The sequence below is a fragment of the Rhincodon typus genome, chromosome 11, assembly GCF_021869965.1.
Source record: "Rhincodon typus isolate 14 chromosome 11, sRhiTyp1.1, whole genome shotgun sequence".
Taxonomy (NCBI): Eukaryota; Metazoa; Chordata; class Chondrichthyes; order Orectolobiformes; family Rhincodontidae; genus Rhincodon; species Rhincodon typus.
In genome coordinates, this window is record NC_063342.1 from 33,377,378 (window position 1) to 33,403,575 (window position 26,198).

General features: G+C 39.2%; 1 protein-coding gene across 2 annotated transcripts in view; it reads right to left on the reverse strand.

Annotated features, from left to right (window-relative positions):
• The window catches only part of LOC109930469 (syntaxin binding protein 5L), a 438,683-nt gene that overhangs the window by 317,644 nt on the left and 94,841 nt on the right, over positions 1 to 26,198 (reverse strand). For both annotated transcript variants that reach the window (XM_048602948.1, XM_048602947.1), the window contains exons 3-4: positions 15,872 to 15,953; positions 3,649 to 3,749 (exon numbers count right to left, since the gene is read on the reverse strand). In XM_048602948.1, coding sequence (XP_048458905.1) covers positions 3,649 to 3,749; positions 15,872 to 15,953 — 183 coding nt within the window. The remainder of the gene's footprint in view (positions 1 to 3,648; positions 3,750 to 15,871; positions 15,954 to 26,198) is intronic.

Below are 26,198 nucleotides of genomic sequence, written 5' to 3' on the forward strand. Positions count from 1 at the left end.
AGATCCAAGAGAATAGGAAAAGTGGAACACATAAAGTTAGTATGAATAGCATGGAACTACTGATATGGAACATACAAACGTATGAATCAAGACTGTTAATAGGACATCCAACCCCTACAACCTGCTCTGCTGGTTGATAAGATCATGGCCGATCTGATTGTGGGCACAACTCAACATGTCAACCTGTCCTGATAATCTTCGACCTTTTTCTTAAAATCAAGGTATGAAAATATGTACAGTTGCAAAAACTGTAAAGTAATTATAATGGGGAACTTTAATTATTCAAATATAGGCAGTGACAGTGGAATTATAAAGGGCAGAGAGAAGCAAGAATACCTAATGTGTATTCAAAAAAATATTCTGCAACGACATGTTTCCCTTCTTGGCAACTATGTGGGCCAAGTAGATTAGAGCTGATTTTTGGGAAAATTCAGATGAAGTGTCAATTTCAGGGAGTTTCATGGAGAGGTACCCCTCATGAGCCCTAGCAAAGTTTCTCTTGCAGTTTCAAATACTTGCCTCACTCAGTATGCACCATGCCCCCGTGGCATTGCTCTCACAGTAATCTTGTGCTCAGCAGTGGCAAAACGTACCATGTTCTGATGCATAAACTGGATGCTTATCCCTCAGTGCAAAGCAGCATGGCAATGAGAGGCATTGGTAAGTTTTAAAATACTATGGTGATGTGCTGAACTGTATTATAATTATGTTCCAAATATGCTATGGTGATGTGGTAAGGCTGGTGGTTTGCCGAGGGCACGCATGATCACTGCCCATGAAGTGTGCCCGGAAGTGTTGGAGAATGCTGGTTGAAGTGGAGGCCAGGAGAAGATGCCTTCAACTTTCATGTCAGAAATTGCCATCGTCTATTTTTTTCTGCACTGTCTGGGAAAGGAACAATCTGCATAGAAGTGAGCTATGATTGGGAAGCAATAAGATGTTAATGCATGTACATAGATCCCTCACCACTCATAATCAAGATTCTCATCTAACCATTAAAACGTTGGGTGGAAATTTTCACTTTTTTCTCTTGGCATCTCATTTGTCTGACATCTCCATATTTTCCCAACTGATTCAATAATAGCCCATCGTTCAGGAAGACACTGGGAAATTTCAACCTTTGGTGTCACTTGCAGAACATTTCAGAGACCGTAGTAGTGAATCAAAAGATTTAGGGTGAATATGGAACAGAGCATTAAACAATCTAGGGTAAGAATAGCGAACTAGGGAAAAGCCAAATTCAGTGGGGTCAAAACAGATTTCTATTGAATAAATTGGAGCCAATGATGACTAGGAAATGGTTGCCGAACAGTGGGTCACCTTCAAATAAGACACAGCTTGGGAATGGTCAGTTGTATTCCTTCAAAACAAAAAGGAAGGACAAACAAATCCCAAGCTTGCTGGATGATAAAAGAGGTAGAAATTAAGAAAAAGAAGAAAAAATATATGTATGATTGATGTCAGGTGGAAACTACAATTCAGAACAAGGCTGAATATAGAAGGTTCAAAGATGAGAAAGCAGTAAGGGAAGCAAAGAGGGAATATGAAAAGAGACTGGCAGCCAAACTAAAAGGGGTCAGCAACATCTTCTACAGACATATAAATAGTAAGAGAGTGATAAAAGGAGGAACAGGGCCAACAAGGGACCAAAAACAAAATTTACACATGGATGCAGGGGCATAGCTGAGGTGTTTAATGAATATTTTATGTCTGTCTTCACCAAGGAAGAAGCAGTTCTGCAGGCCACAGAGAAGGAGAAGACAATGCAGACACTAGAACAGCATACAATTGAGAAGAAGGAGGCATTAGATAGACTGTATGTCCTTAAAGCCGCTAAGGCACTGAGACTAGTTGAGATACATCCAAGGATATTGAGGGAAATGAGAGTGAAATTACAGAGACACAGCAATAATTTTTGAGTCATCCTCAAACTCAGCATTGATGTCAGAAGACTGGATAATTGTCCAGTAATTATCAATCAACCAATTTAACATCAGTGGTGAGAATACTTCTAGAAACCATAAATTAGATTTTCTGATGGTCTGACAGTTGTTATTCCAGCATAGATGGGAATTGTGCATGGAAACACTGCAGAATCCTCATCATACCAGACTCTGAAGGAATTGCCAGGGAAACTTAAGACTCTACTAGTCCTCCACACCTGGAACCCTCAAAAGCATCCATTTAAATCTGAGAATTCAGATGGGTCCAAGGAAATTAAGTGAACAGTTAGTCAGACAACTGCCTCCAGTCCATCCTACTGCTGGGTCAAACGAGACCAGATGCCCCCTGCAGCCAGACTGGACTGGACCATAAACCCAGGCCACCCCGCTGTTGGACTGACTCTAACCACTGCACAGGACACAACTGCTCCTGATACTCCACGCCCTACTGACAGATCCTGACCCAATACCTACCTATCCTCCACCATAGCCAACCCAATTTCTCCAACCCACTTTAATCTACCCTAAACACTGCATCACTTACCTAACGTCCTCACTCCCTGGCACTCTACACTCTTGGTGCCCCTACTCCCTTGCAATGGTATCTTATCCACCCGGCAAGCTGCCTGCTGCACAGTGGCAACCTCCTTGACGGGCACTCCATTCCCTAGCCATCTGATATCCTACTTACCTGTACCCTAGCTGGCATCAGACTTACTTATCACACTCTAACTTCACGTTTACCTTAGTTACTTACTGTTTGACAGCAGCCGTCAAAGTGTCTGCACTATTAAATTTCAGAATATGGTGATTGACTGCTTTGAAAAGAGATGTGGTGTACCTTCCCCAGACAGCTTTGAACTATGAAGTAACTGTCAGAAAGGAAGTAAGGCTCTGCATTTATGAAAAGGCCCTCATCAGAATCTCCTCTTAGAAATGCAGAGGTTTCTCTTTTTTTTATCAAAAAATGCACTACTATTATCCTTGATGTCTTTTATCTGGAGAAGAATGTCAAGGGAAAAATACAATAAATGTTAGTGTTTATAAGCTATGGTAGAGTTGAAATCCTGCTCCTCGATTATCCAAGAATCCTGCTGCAAACTGCATAGGTTTGCATGGCAGCAAGTGTATAAACAGACTCAGTTGTAATACTCCTTATGATTATATCACCCAGCAACACTCACTGCCTAGACTCACATGGAGAATGGCAACTTAAACAATGTATTGAAGGTCTTGGACTACATTGTTCCAATTTAGAGGCAGTAGGAACTGCCGATGCTGCAGAATCTGAGAAAACAAGGTGTAGAGCTGGATGAACACAGCAGGCCAGGCAGCAGAGGAGCAAGAAAGTTGACGTTTTGGGTCTGGACCCTTCCTCAGAAAAAAACAAATCTTTCCTGCCCCCTCTGATGCTGCCTGGCCTGCTGTGTTCATCCAGCTCTACACCTTGTTGTCTCATCATTGTTCCATTCATCTCCTTGAGGGAAAAAAAAAATCAGCAGAAATACCAGTAAGGAGTAAACAGACTGCTGCTTAAAGAGAAATAATTGATATGTTAATCTTGGAATGTGAAGAAAAACACATAGGCAGGTGAATATGATCATCTCAATAACCAGAAACAAGATATATTTGCACATCACACAGTATGCTTAAGATTTTCTTGTCGCACTACTTCAGAAAAAAATCAAAATGAATGACTTCTTACCGCTCTCGATTGAATTTCAGCGAATGAAGAACTGCTGGACGTTTTTGGCGGAGGTTCCATAAATGAAGTGTGTCATCTGCACAAGCACTTACTAAAGCTCCCTGCAGAGAAATGAAAAAAGAAATTAGATGAATGTTCAAATTATTCTTACACTCCACAAGATAAAACAGTCCATTGAAATGACTTCAATTGCATAGAGAGACTGAAGAAACTATGAATGTTCTCCTTAGAGAACAGACCAAAAGAATTGATTGATGTCAAATCATGAAGGATAGTATAAATAAAGAGAAATTACTTGTAGTGACAGAAAGATCAGTAACCACAGGACAATAGGTAATTGCAAAAGAGCAAGAAATACCAAGAAAATACAATTCTATTTTATACAATAGGTGTGATCTGGAATACACTGGTTGAAAGGGTGGTGGAAGCAGATTCAACAACAACTTGGTCTTATATAATGCTTTTAAAGTAATAAACCATCTCATGGCATGTCATTTGTTCATTATAAAGCTAACGTTGACACCAAATCATACTAGAGATATTAGGGTAGATGATTAAAAGCTTTATTAAAGTTACAAGAATCATTTTAAAGGAGGAAGAGATCGTTGAAAGACAGAGAGTGGTAGGGTGGGAATTCCAAAGCACTGCTGCCTCACAGCGCCAGGGACTCAGGTTCGATTTCAGCCTCGGGCGACTGTCTGTGTGGAGTTTGCACATTCTCCCCATGTCAGTGTGGGTTTCCTCCGGGTGCTCCGGTTTCCTCCCACAGTCCAAAGATGTGCAGGCTAAGTGGATTGGCCATGCTAAATTACCCATACCGTCCAGAGATTAGCCATGGTAAATGCAGGGTTATAGGTATACGGTAGAATAGGTGGGTTGCTCTTCAGAGGGTTGGTGTGGACTTGATGGGCTGAATGGCCTGCTTTCACACTTTAGGGATTCTATGATTCAAAGTTTATGCCTTTGGCAGCTAATGAAAGAAACACTAGTGGAGGAACAATTAAAACTGGAGTTGCTGAAGAGGCCAAGCAATGCAGATATTTAGAAATGGTTGGCAGCTTTAGAAAATTACAGAGGAGGAAAAGGCCATGAAATAGCATAGAGGGCTCTGAAAACATGCATTTTGAAGTTATGACATTGCTTAACTGAGAACCAATGTGGAACACCGATCAAGGATGAAAATTGAGATTTAGCTCACATTAGGACAGAAGCAATACAATACGGAATGATCCAAATTTTAGAGTGGGGAGAATGTAAAAGCCTGGCAAGAAACAAGTTAAAATAACCATGTCTAGAGATAACTAGTATGTAAATGAGGATTTCAGTAGCTGAAGTAGAGGTGAGTGGCAATGATAGGTGAAAATACATGGCTCAAGACACTGTAGGTATGTTGTCAGAAGTCATCTTGACTCAGCCTTAGAAAAGTTTCCATGGGAGAGATAGAATCAGTGACTAGGGAACAGAAGCATAGACTGAAAGTAATAACTTCAATCTCCCCATTATTCAACCGGAAGAAATCTCTGTTGATCTAACATTGAATTTTGGAGCAATGTGACAATTTACAGACAGTAAAATGGTTAAAGCAGAGCTGAGAGTGATCTGATATATATGAAAACTGATGCTCTATTTGCAGATGTTATCACTGAGGGCCAACACACCGATGACAAAGGAGCCGCCTCAAAGATAGATCCACGAGGATATCAAAATCTGGGATACAGATTTCATCGTAACTTGCAAAAGGGAACTGGATAAAAATTTAAGGAAAAAGAATAGCAGGCTATGGGGAAATGGCAGGGGATTGGAGTCTTTAAAATTATTTCATGGGACATGGGGATTGCTAGCTAGGCTAGCATTTAATACCCATCCATAGTTGCATTCAAGAACGTAGTGGTGAGGTATTAATAGTGTAACTCTTTCAAAGAGCTGGTACAGGCACAGAAGAAACTTGCCTCCTTCTATTCTGTATCACTTTCTTTAGTGGGGTGCCAAGGTAATTCAGTAAAACAATAGATTTGTACAATAGATCTGCTGGAGAAGCATTTCATTCAGTGTTCATTTTGATGGTTATATTCTAAATACAGTTCCTTTAATTTTTTTTGTATTTTTGATTGTAGACTGAAATTAGAAATATTTGGATGAAGTCAGTGAATCTGCACAAGAGCAGGAGTTGTACAAAAAAAACCCTTAAGCTTGAAGAAAGCTAATTTATTTTCTCTCAGTGGTTTCTGACAGCTGTGGCTCTTAACCAATATACCAGTGACTTTATAAATGTGACCCATCACCCTGGACCCTCTGCCTACAAGTGAACGTATCTGGAGAAGGAGAATCAACTATCAACACATCCTGAAAAGCTAAAAGGACCATCTCAGAGATTTCTGTGAGAAGGGAACATTGATTGGTCTTTCCAACCTTTCCCTCTATCCATCATATCCATGTTTTTCTTTCCTGTCTGAAGCTATTGTGATTGCCTATGCATGTAAAAGTTAAATGTTATTAGGGTGTAAGAGATTTAACTAGTAATGTTATATGTTAATGATCTGTAATTGATTATCTGTGGGTGAAATATATGTAGTTGTAATAAATAGTCATTTTTGTTAAATACAGAAACATGTCATTAAACTCTTCAAGTCCAGATTTTTATTGAATTCAAATTCCGGGATTCAACCCAGGTCCCCAGAACATTATCTGGGTCTCTGGGTTAACAGTCCAGCGATAATACTACACCACATCCCCTAGTTTATTATCTCATTAATGCTAGTACTGAGAAGAAATGGTGTAGGAAGTAAGGCCTTAGATTTCTGGGGTTTCTTCATTTAGGAGTAAACTAAAGCTGGTAATGGTAAGTAGAAAAGCAATAAAAAAAGTACAAAGTCAGTAGGAAAAATATACCGGCATCGAATTAGGTCAAGTACAAAAAAAAGTTAAAAAGGCAAAATTGAAAACATTCTATCTGAACATGCACAACATTCACAACAAGACAAATGAATTGAATGCATGAAGTAAAGTGAACAGTTATGACCTAGTTGTCACTAGGGATAGGTGGCTGAAGTGTGATCGAGGCGGGGATCTGAAGATTTAAAGATGTTTGAGATTTAGGAAAGATAGGCACAAAGGAAAAGGAGATAGGGTAGTGCTGTAAATAAATGAGATCAATACATTAGCGACAGATTGTTAGATTAGAAGAAAAGGATGTAGAATCTGTTTAGGTGGAGCTAAGAACCAGTAGAGAGGAGCAAAAACATTGGCAGTAGTTGTCTTTCATCAAAGAGTAATGGTTATGTAGAACATGATACACATCAGGAAATTGCAAGCGTGTGCAACAAAGATAGTGCAGTGATTATGGACACTTTGATGTACATATAGACTGGAAAAATCTAATAAGTGCCACTGCTGGGGGGCATAAGTGACTGAAATGTGGACACAGCGTGGTGGCAGGGCATGGTGGCTCAGTGGTTAGAACTGCTGCCTCACAGCGCCAAGGACCTGGGTCTGATTCCAGCCTCGGGCGACTGTCTGTGTGGAGTTTCCACATTCTCCCTGTGCCTGCGTGGGTTTCCTCTGGGTGCTCCGGTTTCCTCCCACAGTCCAAAGATGTGCAGGTTAGGTGGATTGCCCATAGTGTCTAGGGTAGGAAAAGCAGAGGTAGGGCATGGGGTGGGTCTGGGTGGGATGCTCTTCAGAGGGTCAGTGTGGATTTGATGGGCCAAATGGCTTGCTTCCACACTGTAGGGATTCTATGATTATGATTTCAATGAAGATGATTTTCTAAAGCAGCATATTGAGAAAACAACAAAGGACAGGCTATTTTGGATCTAGTATTTTAAAATGGGAAGGGGTTACTTAATAATTTTGTTGTAAATGAACATTTTCGGAAGAGTGACAATAATATGAAGAATTATTCACAAAGTTTAAAAATAATGTATTTCAATCCAAAACTTAGGTCTTAAATCTAAACACAGCAAATCACGAACATGTGTGTGGCAAGTTGGCTGTGGTAAACTGGGAAAATACTTGAAAAATATGATGTTAGAAAGGCAATGGCTGGTATTTAGACAATTAATAAATTGTTTACAACTAACATATGTTCCTTTGCAGAACACTGCCTAAGGAAAAGTTAGCCAATCGATGGTTGTAAACCAGCAAAAATATAATAGTTTCTACAAGTATATAAATGAAAAGATTAGCAAAGTCAAATGTAAGTCCATTACAGGCAGGGACAGAAGAATTTATAATGAGAAACAGGCAAATAACAGAGAAAGTAAATAATTATTTTGTGTCTGTTTTCATGAAGGAAGTTACAATAGATTTGCCAGAAATAATAGAAATATTAGGAATGAGGAACTGAACAAATCAGTATTAGTAATAATATAGTGTCAGAGAAATACATGGGCCTGAAAGTTGACAAAACTCTAGGATCCAATGATTTACATCCTAGAGACAGGAGGCTAAAGCAATAGTGAGGGTACTAGTAGTCATCTTGAAAATTATGTAGATTCAGGAACAGCACCTACAGTTCCTACCCTACCATCTCAGAAAGGAGGGAGGAAGAAAGAAAAAGGGGATCCTCAGGCTTGTTAGACCAATGTCAGTCGTAGGCGTTAATATTATTTGTTATGAAAGGTATAATAACTGGATATTTAGAAAGAAATTCTCTCATTGGACAGGGTCAACAATGAATTGAACATAATTCCAGGAATGAGGTATGTGTACAGATTGGAGAAGTTAAGACTGTTCTCCTTGGAGAGAGGAGGCTAAAAAGAGATCTGATAAAAATTTTCAAAATCAAGAGTAAATAGAGTATCAAGAGTGGATAGAGTAAATAGGGAGAAACTGTTTCTGTTGGTAAAAGAACTAAGGACGAAAGGATACAGACTTCAAAGTCAGAAGTCACCCTGATGAAGGAGCAGTACTTCAAAAGCTTGTGATTTCAAATAAATCTGTCGGACTATAACCTGGTGTCATGTGATTTCTGACTTTGTCCACCCCAGTCCAACACTGGCACCTCCATGTACAGATTTCAAGTGATTTGTAAAAGAAGTAAAGGTGATGTGAGAAGAAGTCTTTTTACACAAATAGTTCAGATCTGGAATGCACTCTGGAAGTGTGATGCAGACAAGTTCAATTGAGGCATTCAAGAGGGCAACAGATAAATAGAAATAATGTGCAAGAATATGGGGAAAGGACGGTAGAATGGTACTAAGCCATGACATTCATTTGGAGAGCTAGTACAGACACAATGGGTGGCTTCCTTCTGAACCCTAAGACTTCTATGATTCTGAAGATTTATGAAGGGACTCTTATCTGTTTTATTTAGGATGTTACTACAATAGCAGATAAGGTGGGAAGCAGTGGCCGTGATTTATTTTGATTTCCAAGTTTGATAAGGTCCTACACAGGTAACTAAGCAAAATTAGAGCAGATTGGATGGGGAGCAATATACTGACATGGATTGAATATTGAATGATGGAAAAAAGCTAAAGCGTGGGAATAAATGGTTCATTTTCAGTTTGGTATGCTGTAAATAGTGGGGAATTGCAAGGATTAGTGCTTGGGTCCCAAATGTTTACAATCCACATCAATGATTTGGATGTGGGGAACCAAATGTAATATTTTCTAGTCTGCAAACAACACAAAGCTTAATGCAAATGAATCCTCTGAGGATGATGCAAAGAGGCTTCATTGGGTTTTGGACAGGCTGAGTGAGTGGGCAAGGACATAGCAGATGGAATACAATGTGGATTATTGTGAGGTTATCATTCTGGTAGGAGAAACAGTGGTTCAGAGTATTTCTTAAACGATGAGAGATTGGGATATTTTCATGTCCACAAGAATGTGGGATGTCTGTAAAAATATGTTCACTGAAAGCTAACAAGCAGGTGCAGCAAGCAATTAGAAAGATAATGGTATGTTTGCTTTTATCACAAATGGATTTCAGTACAGGAACAAAGATGTTTTGCTTCAATTATATAGAACCTCAGTGAAAATGCATCTGGTGTTTTCAGTGCATTTTTAATCCTTTTACCTACGGAAGAATGTGATTTCCATAGAGGCAGTGCAATGGACTCAAACAATGTTTTCTGTTTGATGTTTAACTCCTTAGTCATCCAAAATAATACTATTGGAGTCAATGAAAATTTCTTCAAGAATTATTTATTTACGTTTTGATCAAACAACATTCTTTTCACACAAGATTAGAAAATCAGCATCATTCCAGTTCTTAATCATGTTACTCCTGGCAACATCATTGTGTACATGGTGTTGACCCCATTACTCTATATCACTCGCCAAGGTTTTATCTCCATTACATATACACATTATAAATATATTTCCCAGAGAATCTTCACCAAGGCGGCATGGCGGCTCAGTGGTTAGCACTGCTATCTCAAAGTACCCAGGTTCAATTCCAGTGTGCAGTTAGGTGGATTGGCTATTAGGCTAAATTGTCCGTAGTGTCCAGGGCTGTGTAGGCCAGATGGATTAGCCATGGGAAATGCAGGGATACAGGGATGGAGCTGGGTCTGAATGGGATGCTGTCTGGAGGGTCGGTGCAGACTCAATGAACTGAATGGCCTCTTTCTTCTCTGAAGGGATTCTATGATTCTATCAATCTTCACAGTCTCTGTGGTGCTTCACCAATCTCCTGATCTGGTTCTTGTCTCATTCTGAAGTCTAGAATGTTCTACATCGTTCTGTCGGACTGAGTGTTCCTCTCGAATAGTTGCAGATCTTCCTTCTAAAGAATTGTTCTAAGTTTCTGTTAGTTTCTTATTCAATGACATCATGCATGACAATGTTGCTACATAATTTCGTGGTTGGTTTCAATTATATACAACTTCAGTTGTTGTGTATTTACTATGATAATTCCTTCTATCTGTCGATCACTTTCCCCCAGACTGCAGCTCTGATTACTCTTGAGTGAAGTTTCATACCTTGCCCCTTTGTTTCTTTTCATATTGTGTCACTCTGTTGCAATGATTCTCGGTAATGTTAACTCAAAATGTCTGAGACACAGAGGTGAAAGTTGTGCTCTCAATCCCCTGCCCATCAATAACTTTGAAGGTGACAATTTATTTTGTATTGGTGAGGGTCGGTAACTCAATAACGTAAAGTTTAATCTTTGTTTTCTTCTTCAGTAATACCTTTAATGTTTGCACTCCTTGCTTACATTCCTCTTTTTTGAGCATATTGGGGCAAACAAGTAACATACATGAAATCATAACTAAATGCTAACTGTGGGACATTGAAGTCTTGGGAGCAATGTCTGAAATGCCATGCATTGACTAGATTCTTGAGTGATTTTATTATTGCATCTGCTGTGATATTATATAGATGGGTGACTACAATCTACCTTGAGTAACAGTCTGAGACAATCATGAACTGTTTCTTTTGAACTTGAATGGATCTGTTTCCTGGCACTCCCATGAACTTGATGGAAAAGATGAAGATAAGAGTAGTTATTTTTTCTCTTGGCTGTTTACCACACAAGTAATACAGTCAGCAATCATTTCCAGTACTGACTGATTGAAACCCGGCCCAGAATTACTGTTATGCCCTTGCATAATACTTTGTAATTTCTAGATTTGCACAATGAAGGTAAACAGCTCTTGGAAATGCTAATCTCTTGTTAAAAACCAGTAAGTCGTCAATGACAATGATGTGTTTATGTTGCTCAAAATACTGACATAATATTGCATTGTTAGGTATTTAGTCTAGCCATCCTTCCAGACAATATCTCCAGACTTGCATTTCTTTTTCAATCTTGTTTTTATGCTGCTCAAAGCTTTCCCAAAGTTCCTTCAGTAGCTGGTATGTGTCTCATAACTTCTGATGTGGAGTTTCAACCTGTTCAGTGATGTTCAAGTCTGTTTGTTCTGCTCAACTCAATTGTTTCCTCACCACATCTGCTTAGTATTTCACATGTATATATTCAGCTGTGAGAGTTTCGATTTGAACTAATGAATTCTGGTAGCATCTTGGCTATTTCATTTGTATTTAGAAGAGTGACAAATGGATTATGATCAGTTCCAATCTTGAATTGGAGCTCCATCACATTACCTAAAATACTTCCACACTTTCCTGCTAAACAAATTTTCTCAATTATTGTAGAAGGCTGTTTTCTATCTGTTAGAGATTGAGTAACATAATAGACTGGTCTCTGCTTTCTATCTTTTCGTACCTGAATGAGTACTGACCCCGGTTCTATTGAAGATTCATCACTTATTGTCACAGCCAGTTACTGTGGATCATAGTATGCTAGGATTCTAAAGAGATCAGGAGTTGCTTCATTTTGTCTCAGGTTTATAACTGGTTGACATTCTAGAAGTTATTTCTTTCATTTTTTTATTCTAGCCTTTATTACTTTGGTATCCTTGTATTTGTTCTCTAGTGTTAGCACCTTTTTCATCTGCAGATTTTCTGATTCTCTAATTTCCTTACATATTCCCATATGACCATCCAAAGTTCTGAAGAAGAGTCATTGGACTGAAAAGGTTTCTCCAGAACTTTCTGATCCTTTTAAATTTAATGAGCTCAAGTCCCAGCAAGAGCTCTCACTTTTCATGATTTCAACTAATGCTACTACTAAACAAGTCAGATCCTATATGACTTTTTAAAAAATTTAAAGTTGTTCACTGAAACATAGGCATAAAATGCTGATGTTTCTTCAACAATAAAAATAAAACAAAAGTTTATTACAAAAAAGGAAAAATAAATCACTAAATATGAAATACAGTTTGAAAGATCTTAAAGCACATAGCAAAATGATGTCTCATCTATTCTCTTACTCCATCACTTTACAGGCTTTCAAATCCAGAAAAATCACCCTTTAACATCAAATTTTTAGGTTTGACCTAACTGCTTCACCCATTTCAGTCCTGTGAACTGTGAGACTTTTTGCATGAATACACGCAACACAGAGAGCTTAAAAGTTTCTCAGTCTTTAAATAATTTGCCAATTTCTAACCAAACACATTTAGTCCAGAAACTTCGTAAGCTCAACCTTTGTACAAAAGTTCCGGAACTTTTCCCCTAAATGTTCTACACTTCTTCTACAAGAGAAACTGTATTCACTTTAGACCAACAATCTCATGTCCTCCAAAACTGCTCAAAAAGCTTTCAATGTCTGAGTTTTCTAAGCAAAAAGCAATGCTTGAATAGTGGAAATGAAAAGCAAACTGATGTATTCAATGTTTACGCTCCCTGTCAGTTATAAACCCCATAGCATAAACAATCTTGGATTGACATTCTAAATGTTTGCAGTTACCTGCTTTCTGATACATGCTAAAGTAGATCATAATTCTGGAAACAACTCTCAGGTATTGTCCTTTTTCTGAATTGTTTACAGAAGTAACCAACACCCATATACCACAAATCTGAAATTCAAACTCTAACAGTTATATCACACACCATTTATTACACTATTCAGCCTTGTTTTATGCTTACCAAGTCCATCCTGCCATTATTATCTTAAAGTCCATTTACCATCTTAGCTATTCAATTTGCAACAATTCTGATACCTTGTCCCAAAGGACCAGCTCCCTCTTTACCCACCACTGGTGTCAGTGCTCAGAATTGAACCTCCTGACTCCCACACCACTCTCTCACCAACAAATTTAAACTTAGCAACGTTTTTCTATGCCAATTTATACTGTGGTTCAAGTATCAATTTAGAGGTTATGACATTTAAACTGATGCTTTATAATTTATTTCCCCAAATTCCTTCCATAAGACCTCATTTCTAATTCCCCTTCTATTACAGATTCCTAACTATATATTCAAGAACAAACCCGAAACGTCAGCCTTCCTGCTCCCCTGATGCTGCTTGGCCTGCTGTGTTCATCCAGCTCTGCACCTTGTTATCTCAAACTATTGGTTTCCTTCTCCAAATTCTTCACCAGTTGAGAGGTTTGCTGCTGACTGACACCTTGTTTGTTTCTAATGATTTTTGCACTAAAGATCCATATACCAGAAAATTACATTGGCTGTTGAGTTTTTTAATAGTATTAACATTGCCTATTGTGTCTGGTAACACACACACACAATTTGTTGTAAGTCTGGGCTTTTAGTTTTTAAGTTAGTGTGTTGAGCTTGAGGTTATTAATTTGTAAGTATTTCTGTAGCCATCGTGATTTCTTTTAAAACTGTTTTTGAGTGCTGGGTTCAGAAATAATGTTTTTTTTGTGTATATTGGTACGATTTTTCAACAAGATAAACAAGCTTCAGTTTGGAATGTCAGGAGAGGTGTTTTTAAGCTTAAGGCAATATTCATAGCTTTGACAGACACGTGTTTGTTTTTAACTTTATTTTGAGTCTTGGGCAGTCCTATGAAGTCATTTGATGAAGATTCTTGTATAGACCAGTGTTCTGGAGAAGATAAGAATATAGTGAAACCAGTATACCTTAGAGTAGAGTAATGAGTTAGTGATAAATCCAAATCAGAAGTGTTGGGATAAAACCTTGAAGAGATTACTTGAAGCTGCATATATTTAAACTCAGGTGCCTAATTTGTCCAGAAAGAAGCTATCTGAAGTTCCAGTCTGTAAGTCAGTCATAAGAGATTTAAAACTATCAATGGTGTTAGAGACAGGGAATCTCGTGTGAGTAATGTATGAGTGCTGTTTTTGGGTACTGTACAAGCTGTGTTTTTAAATACTGTACCAGCGGTGTGCTTTTCATACTATATAAAAGCTACTGTTTCTCTTTTCGATTTGTAAATGAGTGTTTTGGGATTAATGGGATTAATAATACTTTTACTTGTGTTTAAAAATCTTTGAATTTATTTTATAAGTAGATAGTTTGGTCTATTCTATTTTATCATCATTTCATTTGTCAATAAACTTCTGTTCTATTGTTATAGCAAAACCTGCAGCATTGTATGGCTTACATTTCACTGTGGGACCCCTTCTTTAAAGGCAAAATAAAACAAATTATGATCTATCAAGCCAGGTTTCAGTCTAGGATCTGACTTGTCCTGCAATTATGTAAGCTGGGAAGAAGGGTCCAGACCAGAAATGTCAGCTTTCCTGCCCCTCTGATGCTACCTGGCCTGCTGTGTTCATCCAGCTCCACTACTGGTTATCTCATATTTTTATAAAATAGTTGTGGCATGTATCTGCAATTTAAATTGGGATTTAACCTGAGAAATTGAAGTTTCTTTTGAAATTACATGCAAATAAAATAAAATGCTGACCATATGCTACTGCAGTGGCTCAGAGCAACCATGGACCTTACATTTAATGTTGGCCATTGTGAACTTTGTGATGTAGTTTTATCTTCTTTTTAGAAAAAAAAACTTTGTAAAGGTGAAAATAACAGATAGAAAATATGTATAAAAAAGGGAAAACTGAAAGAGGGAAAGAAAACAGTAAACATCAAAAAGCATGTTGTTTATATATGTCAGTGAATAAAGTTGACTGTAAATTTATTATTACTGAATTTTACTAAGATGAGACAATAAACTGCACCAAGACAAAAATCTTACAGTATTTTTTTATGCAGAGTCTACTGAGTTACTCAGAGGTGTCTTAAATTCAACAAACAAACTTTCACATGTCTTTTGTAATTCTGTTTTCTTTAGGACTTACTTGAGTGGTCTTTCAATAAAAAAAAGGTACATTTTGTTGCTTTTGGAACTTACTGTACTTGACTGTTACAGAACTTTCTGCTTGAGTTATGTTGGATACTTGGATTGAAAAATTCTTTTTGACCAGAAGTCACATAGGCATATATTACATCCACAAAAATATATGTGGATTTATGATAGAGATATGTACAATTTGCTTGAACTTGCACCTGAAAAATATTCCTGTCATCTAGGGTTGCTATAAGTACCACGCAGGGCAGGAAGGGAAGAAATTAAGAAATATGAGTCATGGAAATTCTATGCAATCAATCACCTTCTGATGGGTTACAAGAAATGATAACAGATGCCCAAAGCCTGCAATAACCATTATCTATATGGATTCCTAGAAAGGTCAAGAGTCTGCCAAAATTATTTAAATTAGCTGATCTTACAAACTTGCCCAGGGTCAGCAGTGCATTCCCTAGGCAGGAGAATTTTGCATCATACTCCATCTCTACTAGCATGGCCAGAGTATCTGAACAATGATCTCTGCACACAAGTCATCTAATATACATTGCACAGCATCTTTTAAGTGTATACCATTACTTGACAATGATTTTCTGTATTTAATAGACATGAGGCTATTGAGTATGGTTACCTTACCTCGTTGATTAGGAACTGAAGCTGCAGCACAGCTGCCCCACTATCATGTTGACAGTAACAATCAACACCAGGACGACCTAATCTGGTGGAATACGAGTTAAGGAATCTGCCATTCACATGAAAAACACAAACAGTCAACTTTAAAGTAATGTTTGTTTAATTCAGTTAATCATTTAAATTGACATTGGTTAAATAAAACCTCCAATTACAGTTGAGCTTATGGGTAGATTTTTAGTCCATTGATAGAAACAAGGAAAACACGAGCAGAAGTAAGGCACTTAGTCAGTTGAGCTCACTCCTATAATCGTCAAGATCATGGTACTCCTACTCTCTAGAAATCTATTTACTTTCTTAAACATATTTAGTGACTTGGCCTCCACGGCCTTCCACGGTAGAGAATTCCGTGGTTTAACCATCCCGGGTGAAGAAATCTCTCATCAGTCTGAAATGGCCCAATGCATATTCTGAGACCATAACCCATTGTTTTGGATGCTCCTGCCACAGGAAATGTCATGTCTGCCTCCAGTCTATCCAGCCCTGTCAGAATTTTATACACGTCAATGCGATTCTCATTCATTCTTCTAAACTCCAGTAAATACAGGCCTAGTTGACCTAATGTTCTTCATGCAACCTGCCATCCCAGGAATCAGTCTGGTGAACCTTTGCTGCCTTCCCTTTATAGCAAATAGACATTTTCTTAGATAAAGAGTCTATAACTCTACCAGCTGTGGGCTCAGCAAGTATGACTGCAGTATACCCTTGCACCAGAACACAAATCCCTTTGCAATGAATGCCACCATATGCCATTATGTTTTCCTACAAAAGTGAATAGCTTCATACTTTTCCATATTATACTGCATGTGCTGTTCACCTGCCAACTTAATCAATTTGTCTAAATAACCTTGAAGCCTCTTTAAATGCTCCTCACCAATCAAAATGCCACCTCGTTTTGTGTTATCAGCAAATGTGGAAATCTTAAATTTCATTCCCTCATCCAAATTATTGATATATATTTATAGTGAACAGCTGGGTCCAAGCACTGATTCTCCCTGGTCACCACCTTCCACTCAATGAAAGACCCATTTATTCCCAGTCTGTTTTCAGTGTCCTCACCAATTCTCAATCCATATTAGGACATCACTACAATCTTGGGTTTTTGTTTTGCACAGTAATCTTTTACATTGGACTTTTAAGTTTACAGGAAATCAAATTCCAATTACAATTCAGAGCTCCTTCATTCAAATATAGTTTAGGACAACTGCCAAAGTTGAAGTCAAAAATACCAATGAGTGCTGCAAAACATAAAAATTTTAAATGCAAAACCCAGTTCAAAAAAGAGATAGTCGTCTTTTAATTTTGGGACGTGAGATCAAGTCTAGCCCAGACAAACAGAATAAAAGTCTGTGTTAGTTGTAAAGGTTGTATTTGAAGTAAATAAAGAACTGCAGATGCTGGAAATCTGAAACAAAAGAAGAGTGCTGGAGAGACACAACAGGTCTGGCAGCATCTGTGTAAAGAAAACAGAGTTACCATTTCGAGTCCAGTGACCCTCCGTAAGGGCGGAAGATAGCTGAGGAAGTGTCAAATACACTCAATGACCTGGCCTCCACAGGCTTATGTGGCAATTAGTTCCACAGATTAACCAACCCCTGGCTGAAGAAATTCCTCAACTCAGATCTAAAAGGTTGTCCCATCACTCTGAGGCTGTGCCCTTGGGTCTTAGTCTCTCCCACTAGTGGAAATATCCTCTCCACATTCACTCTATCTAGATCTCTCAGTATTCTGCAAGGCCTCTCAGTATTCTGTAAATTTCAATCAGATCCACCCTCCTCCTTCTAAACTCCATCAAGTAGATACCCAGAGTCCTCAACCACTCCTCATATGACAAGCTTTATCCCCAGGATCATTTCTGTGTACCTCCTCTGGACCCCCTCCAAGATCAGCACATCCTTCTTTAGATACAGGGCCTGAAACTGCTCGCAATATTCAAAATGCAGCCTGACCACAGCCTTATACAGCCTCAGCAGTATATCTCTGCTCTTCTATTTTAGCCCTGTTGAAATGAATGCTAACATTGCATTTTCTTTCCTAACTGCCAACTGAACCTGAATATTAGCCTTAAGAGAATCCTGAACTATGACTCCCAAGTCCCTTTGAGCTTTGGATTCCCAAAGCCTTTCCCCATTTAGAAATTAGTCGATGTCTCTATTATTCCTACCAAAGTGCATAACCTCACACCTTCCCACATTGTATTCCATCTGCACTTCTTTGCCCATTTTCTTGGACTGTTCACGTCCTTCTGCAGCTTTTCCACTTCCTCAACACTACTTTCCCTCCACCTATCCTTGTGTCACCTGCAAATTTAGCAAAAATGCCCTCAGTTCCTTTGTCCAGATCGTTAATGTATAATGTGAGTAATAGAGGTCCCCACACAGGCACCTGCGGAACTTCACTAGTCAATGGCTGCCATCCTCAAAAAGACCCCTTTTTATCCACTCTCTGCCTTCTGCCAGTCAGCCATTCCTCTACCATTGCCAATACCTTATCCTTAAAACCATTGGCTATTATCTTATTCAGCAGTCTCCTGTGCGGCAACTTGTTAAAGGCCTTCTGGAAACCCAAAAAGATCACATCCACCAGCTCTCCTTTATCCAACTTGCTTGTTACCTCCTCAAAGAATTCCAACAGATTTGTCAGGCATGACCTTCCCTTGACAAAGCCATGCTGACTCAACCCCATCTTACCATGCACTTCAAAGTACTCGGCAATCTCAACCATAATAATTGACTCTAAAATGTTACCAATGACCAAGGTCAGGCTAACCAGCCTATGATTTCTGGTCTTCTGCCTCCCTCCCTTTTTAAACATTTACATTTGCCATTTTTCATTAGCTGCTGTCACCTGAAGATAAGATGAAATACAAAAAGATGTGCTGAAATTCTTTCTGACAGTTTCTAAAGACTTTGCAACTGAAATTAACAAAGTATGCTGAACGGACTAGCCAGCAAATTCATAAGATCTGTCTTTGTTGTGCATACCATTAAAATGTGGAATTTATGTTTTAAAAATTGACTAATTTATCTGTCAAGTGTTTAATTTACGTTGATTCTGATTTTAGGATATAATAGGCATCAATGACATATTATCTGTGAAGCAGAGCTCTGATGCAAGGACTTCAATGATTAATTTACAAATGATCCCCTCCCTTGTGGATACCCTTCTCACAGAATTTATGTTTAAAAACACATCAATTTAACCAGGCTTTCTTGAGTGAACAAAAGAGTGAATTTATTAGTTGCTATACAAGAGAAGAAATAATAATTCAACACATCCAAAGATTAGGAATAAGTATGAATTCAAATAAAGAAATAAAATCAAAAAATTTACAGTTCAGACTCAGTCATTTGTGGAAAGTAGATGGAAGAACATTGCAGCTGTTACAATGGTTGTTGCTGGTACTGTTAATGTTGGTAGGTGAACAGTAGAATGAGAGATTTGTCGCTTTGCAGATCGATTGAAATTATTTTGGCCTGCTGCCTTTCAACAGTGGTTAGCTGGCAGCACTCAGAATGTCCATCTTTTTCTGTCCTTTACTAGTATTGCCAACGTGTTAAATAGATGTATTAAAAGCAATGACCTTTACAGCAAACTGGTCCACATACTAGGGCATCAAGTTAATAACACACAGAGACCTGAGTTGAAGGTTGCTTTGACTCACTTTTAAAATGTGTTGCAATATATTCATGAAAGAGAAAATACAATTGTGTCTCGCTCAGACTACTGTCTGATTTTAACCATCATGTTCACAATCTGAAATACTAATAGGGAAATACAGTCCTTTGTGACATGCATTTCTCCCTTTGTGGCTTCTTTGACAGCTGCACATGTGACACTCCGGAGTTCCTCTCAAGGAAACTAATTGGGATTACATCTGCAGTCCCTTTGGCTGTATTAGTCTTCCTTTAAAATTGTTGGAATTTAAAAGTTTGATATGTCCATAGGTATTCCAGGGTTATGATCCATTGTCATGCCAACATCTGCTTGATTTTCTTGACAATAATAATTACCCAATATATATTTTATTTATATTGAGCCAATGCTTCAGAAAATGTTCCAAAAATCCAAGGAAACATAGGGGACTTCAATTTTCCCAATATAACTGGGGTAGTCATTGTGTGAAAGGTTTAGAGGGAGAGGAATTTTAAAAATACTTCTAGGAGAGCTTTCTAAGCCAGTATGTAGAAGGCTGTACAATTGAGAGGCACTGTCCTGGACTTAGTTTTAAGTAATGAAGCCAGGCAAGTGTTTGAAGTATCAGTGGCAGAATGTTTTGCAGACAGCGATCATAACTCCATTAGAATCAAGATTATAATGGAAAAGGATGAAGATTTGGGCATGAAATCAAGGTGCTAAACTGGGGAAGACTGATTTTAATAAGATCAGATATGATTTGGCCAGAGTAGATTGGGAACAGTTACGTTTTGGTAAATCTGCGTCAGAGCAATGGGACGCATTCAAGAAGGAAATAGGGAGAACACAAGGCCAACATGTTCCAATAAGGACAAAGGGTGGAACCAACAAATTCTGTGAACACTGACTATCAAGGGATATATAGGACTGAATAAAGAGAAAAAAGGGAGGCTTATGGCAGATACCAAGGACTCAAAACAGCAGAAGCTCGAGAAGAGCAGAGAATGTGCAAGGGAAAGTTAAAAAGACAATCAGGAGAGCAAAAAGGGGGCATGAAAGAGTAGTAGTGTGTAAAATAAAGGAAAAGGCTAAATTATTTTACAGGTACATTAAGGACTAAAGGATAACTAGGGAAAATAGGGCCTATTAATGACAATGTTAATTTGTACATGGAGGCAGAGGACGTTGGTAGGGTTCTAAAGCAAAAACAAAGTTGCACGAAAAGCTCAGCAGGTCTGGCAGCATCTGTGAAGGAAAAAATAGAGTTAACGTTTCAGGTCCAGTGACCCTTCCTCAGAACGTGGTCTTGTTATTCAAGAAGGGAGCAAGAGATAAACCAGGAAACTACAGGCAGTCAGTCTAACCTCAGTGATGGGGAAAACTATTGGAAGCAACTCTGAAGGTCAGAATGAATTTGTACTCGGACAGGCAGGAAGTAATCCAACAACAGTCAGCATAGTTTTGTTAAAGGGATATCATGTCTCACCAATTTAATTTTTTTGAAGTGGTGACCAGGTGTATAGATAAGGGCATGCTTTCGACGCAGTTTACTTGGACTTCAGACGTTTGATAAAGTCCAGCATTGGAGACTGGCAAAGTAAGAGACCATGGGATCCAGAAAAAATGGCAAATTGGATCCAGAATTGGCTGACTGGCCGGAAGCATACAATGATGGACAAGGTATTTTCCAAATAAAATTGGGAGGCGTACACTGGAAAGGTGCAGAAGTCACAGGGTCGTAGTCATGGGTGACTTCAACTTTCCAAATATTGATTGGAAACTTTTTAGTTGTAATAGTTTAGACGGAGCGGATTTTGTCCAGTGCATTCAGGAAGGATTCCTGACACAGTATGTAGATAGACCAACACGAGGAGAGGCCACTTTGGATTTAGTGCTGGTCAATGAACCGGGCCAAGTGTTAGACCTGTTGGTAGGAAAGCATTTTGGCGGTAGCGATCATAACTTTGTTACTTTTACAATAGTCATGGAAAAGGATAGGTACATACAGCAGGGTAAGGTTTATAATTGGGGGAAGGGTAATTATAATTCTGTTAGGCAAGAACTGGGTAACATAAAATGGGAACAGATGCTGTCAGGGAAGAGCACTATTGAAATGTGGAGATTGTTTAAGGAATGCATACTGCGTGTGCTCAATATGTTTGTCCCTAGCAGGCAGGGAAGATGCGCTCGAGTGAAGGAGCCTTGGTTCTCAAGAGAGGTCGAACAACTAGTTAAGAGGAAGAAGGATGCTTATATAAGGATTAGGAAACAAGGAACGGAAAAGGCTCTAGAGGGATACAAGTTAGCCAGGAAGGTGCTGAAGAAAGGGCTTAGGAGAGCTATAAGGGGGCATGAGAAAACCTTGGTACACAGGATTAAGGAAAACCCCAAGGCTTTTTACACGTGCGTGAGGAATAAGAGAATGACCAGAGAAAGGGTAGGGCCGATCAAGGATTGTAAAGGGAATTTGTGCACAGAGCCTAAAGAGATAGGAGAGGTCCTTAATGAATACTTTTCTTCGGTATTCACAACTGAGAGGGACCTAGCTGTAGGAGAGGACAGTGTGAAACTGGCTGGTAGGCTACAGGAGGTGGATGTTAGTAAGGAAGATGTACGAGGAATTTTGAGGAACTTAAAGAAAGACAAGTCCCCCGGGCCTGATGGGATTTGTCCAAGGATTCTATGGGAAGTGAGGGAAGAGATCGCAGGGCCTTTGGCGAAGATCTTTTCGTCCTCACTGTCCACGGGTATAGTGCCAGAAGATTGGAGAGTGGCAAATGCCATTCCCTTGTTCGAAAAAGGGAATAGGGATAACCCCAGAAATTACAGGCCAGTTAGTCTTACTTCAGTGGTGGGAAAATTATTGGAAAGGGTTCTGAGAGATAGGATTTATGATCACTTGGATAGGCACAGTTTGAATCGTGATAGTCAGAATGGATTTGTGAGGGGTAGATCATGCCTCACCAACCTTATTGAATTCTTTGAAGAGGTGACCAAACACGTGGATGAAGGTAGAGCAGTGGATGTGGTATACATGGATTTAAGTTAGGCGTTTGATAAGGTTCCCCATGGTAGGCTCATGCAGAAGGAGGCATGGGATTGGGGGAAATGTGGCAGATTGGATTCAGAATTGGCTGACCCTTAGAAGACAAAGGGTGGTAGTGGACGGAAAATATTCAACAGGGTGCTCAGTTACAAGTGGTGTACCACAAGGATCTGTTCTGAATCCCCTTCTATTTGTGATTTTTGTAAATGATTTGGATGTAGGAGTGGAAGGGTGGATTAGCAAGTTCACGGATGATATGAAGGTGGGTCACGTTGTGGACAGTGCGGAGGGCTGTTCTAGGTTACAAAGGGACATTGATAGGATGCAGAGCTGGGCTGAGAAGTGGCAGATGGAGTTTAACCCTGAAAAGTATGAGGTGGTTCATTTTGGAAGGACAAACTTGAAAGCAGAATACAGGGTTAACGAAAGATTCTTGGCAGTGTGGAGGAGCAGAGGGATCTTGGGGTTCATGTCCACAGTTCCCTGAAAGCTGCCACCCAGGTGGATAGAGTTGTTAAGAAGGCATATGGTGAGTTAGCTTTCATTAATAGAGGGATTGACTTCAAGAGCCGTGAAGTTATGCTCCAGCTATACAAAAGCCTGGTTTGGCCACATCTGGAGTATTGTGTCCAGTTCTGGTCGCCTTATTACAGGAAAGATGTGGAAGCGTTGGAAAAGATGCAGTGGAGATTTACCAGGATGTTGCCTGAAATGGAGGGAAGGTCGTACGAGGAAAGGTTGAGAGAGCTAGAGCTTTTCTCTTTAGAACAAATTAGGATGAGAGGTGACTTGATAAAATGATCAGAGGTATAGATAAAGTGGACAGCCAGAGACTTTTTCCGAGGGTGGAGGTAGCTCTTATGAGGGGGCATAGTTTTAAAGCGAGTGGAGGTAGACATAGGGGAGATGTCGGGGTAGGTTCTTTACTCAGAGAGTGGTAGGAGTGTGGTATGCATTGCTGGAGAGGGTAGTGGAGTTGGCCTCATTAGGGGCATTTAAGCGGCTATTAGATAGGCATATGGATGATAGTATAAGGTAGAGGTGGAGGTTAGATAGACCTTAGGTTTATGGTAATAGTTCGGCACAACATCGTGGGCTGAAGGGCCTGTACTGTGCTGTACAGTTCTATGTTCTTTGTTCTAAGGTATTCTTGTGACTTAAAGCCTGCATCCAGTGGGGTTCCACAGGGATCAGTGATGGGGCCCTTGCTGTTTGTGGTATATATAAACAATTTAGTCTTGAGTGTAGGAGGATTAATCAGCAAGTGTGCAGATGATACAAAAATTGGTGGGGTGGGAAATAATGAGGAGGATGACCTTAGATTACACGAGGATATAGATGAGATAGTCAGACGGGCTGAGTGGCAAATATAATTCAATCCAGATAAAGGTGAGGTGATACACTTGGGCAGGACAAACAAGTCAAGGGAATACATGAGGAATGGTAGGATGCTGATAAGTACCAAGGATCAGAGGGACCTTTGTGTTCATGTCCACTGGTCCCTTAAAATAGTAGGACAGGTAAATAAAGTGGTTAAGGTGGCATATGGGATACTTGCCTTTATCAGTTGAGGCAGAGTTTACTGGAAGTGTATAAAATGTTGATTAGGCCACAGCTAAAATATAGTGATTGTCAGTCTGGAATCCACATCATAGGAGGAACATGATTGCACTGGGCAGTGCAGAGGAGATTTATAAGAATGTTGCCTCGGCTCGAGACTTTTAGTTATGAAGAGAGATTGGATAGACTAGGGCTGTTTTCCTTGGAGCAGAAGAGACAGTTGTAGGGGGGTGGGTGCATGATTGAGATGGTTAAAAACATGCTGGTTGTTGACAAGGCAGACGAGAAGAAACCTTTGATCCTTCCACCAAGGGCAATCACCAAGGGCTTAGATTTAACGTAAGGAACAATAGGTTTAGAGGGGATGTTTTCACGCAGGGGTGATGGGAACTTGGAACACACTGTGTGTAAAAGTGGTAGTGGTACTTAAGAAATATTTAGCTTTGGAGGCAATGCCAAGGCATACAAGGCTTTGTGCCAAGTGCCCGGAAATGGGACTAGAATAGTTAGGTCATTGCTTTTGATTGGTGCTGACTTGATGGGCTGAAGAACCTTTTTCTGTGCTGTAGACCTCCATAGCTTTAATCAACATTGTACCCTATTGGCATCTTTAGCCTTCTGATACTGCATTAGCTTGATGCTGAGATAGCTTGTATCAAAGCTATCCTGCAAGATAATGGCTACCTTTATCAAACCATCACTTGCTGTAAATCTTAAAAATATATGAAAGGGCACAAAACCACCATTTTTGGCCCTGAAGGATATCCAGTCTTCCTCAGGTTACTCTGGGAGAGGAATGTGTCTTAAAAAATTTAGCGACAGGTTAAATTGGCCATTTCAATGCTTATTTACAGAACAAACATGCATAGCATTCTCCACTAATAGAATGCTCTCACTAATCCAACAAAAATGATTTTAATCATACAAATTAGTAATGTGCCATATGATTTGCAGTGCCAGTGTGTTGTCAGGTATGTGAGCCATTTGTCTGAATGACTGATAGACCATATCAACCAACACATCCCTTTGACTGTCTTCAGCGAACAGCATGCCAACCACATTCAACCAGCCTATGTTTGCAATACTCAGAACAGTACAGTGCATGTCCAGGAGCAGATATGATTCTGCAATTGGATAAAAATTAATAAATAATCCTGACAGCGCTAAGAATTACATTGGAAATCAATTTCAGATTGATTGCCAGGCTTGCAGTAAGATTTATTTGCTCATGCTAAAAGCTATATAAAGTCACATAACATATGTTCTTTACAGACAAAAGGAATATGTTTACATGTTGCACCTTTTTCAATGAGAAAAGGGTTACAGAAATAAACAATCCCCATTGCATTCCGCATGGCAATGCCTTCACCAATCAGAGTCTATCTGCCTGGTTTGAGTTCAATCAGCTAATTAAGATTGGCTGTTAACAATTTCTGTTGCATTTCCATGCCGACTGTGGTCTAATCAATCAGCATCCCTTTCTAAGGCTGTATATGTTATTGTTCTGTTTACAATTTTTTTTTTGCATCCCAGTTCTGCAAGATGCAAAGCTTCAACTTTGTCTCTTTTTGATAATGTTTAACATTATATCTGGATCCTTGAATTATGCTCCTTGCTTACGGTCCTTTTTAAAATACTTTAAACTATGTCATAAGCAAATTATAATAATTTACTTATATTTGTTCTACAAAGTATCAGCATGCTTGCAGTTAGAAGCACTTATTCATCTCAATGGTCCAAACATTTCTGTCAAAGTAATGGGGGGGGGGAACGGTGGCACAAAAACCCTCTCGTTATTTAAATGCAAAAAGCACAGAAAATTGAAACAGGATGGATGCTCAAAGAAAAGCAGATATCAAAAATTTGAGTTGAGATGTGTCTTTCCATCTTCAGCCTTGACGACAGGTTTTTTGTTCTCTGGCTCTCCATTGTTATGAATTTGGATTGAGTAATTGTGAGGTGGAAGGCAGGAAGCTAAAATGTGATAACAAGGTGTAGAGCTGGATGAACACAGCAGGCCAAGCAGCATCA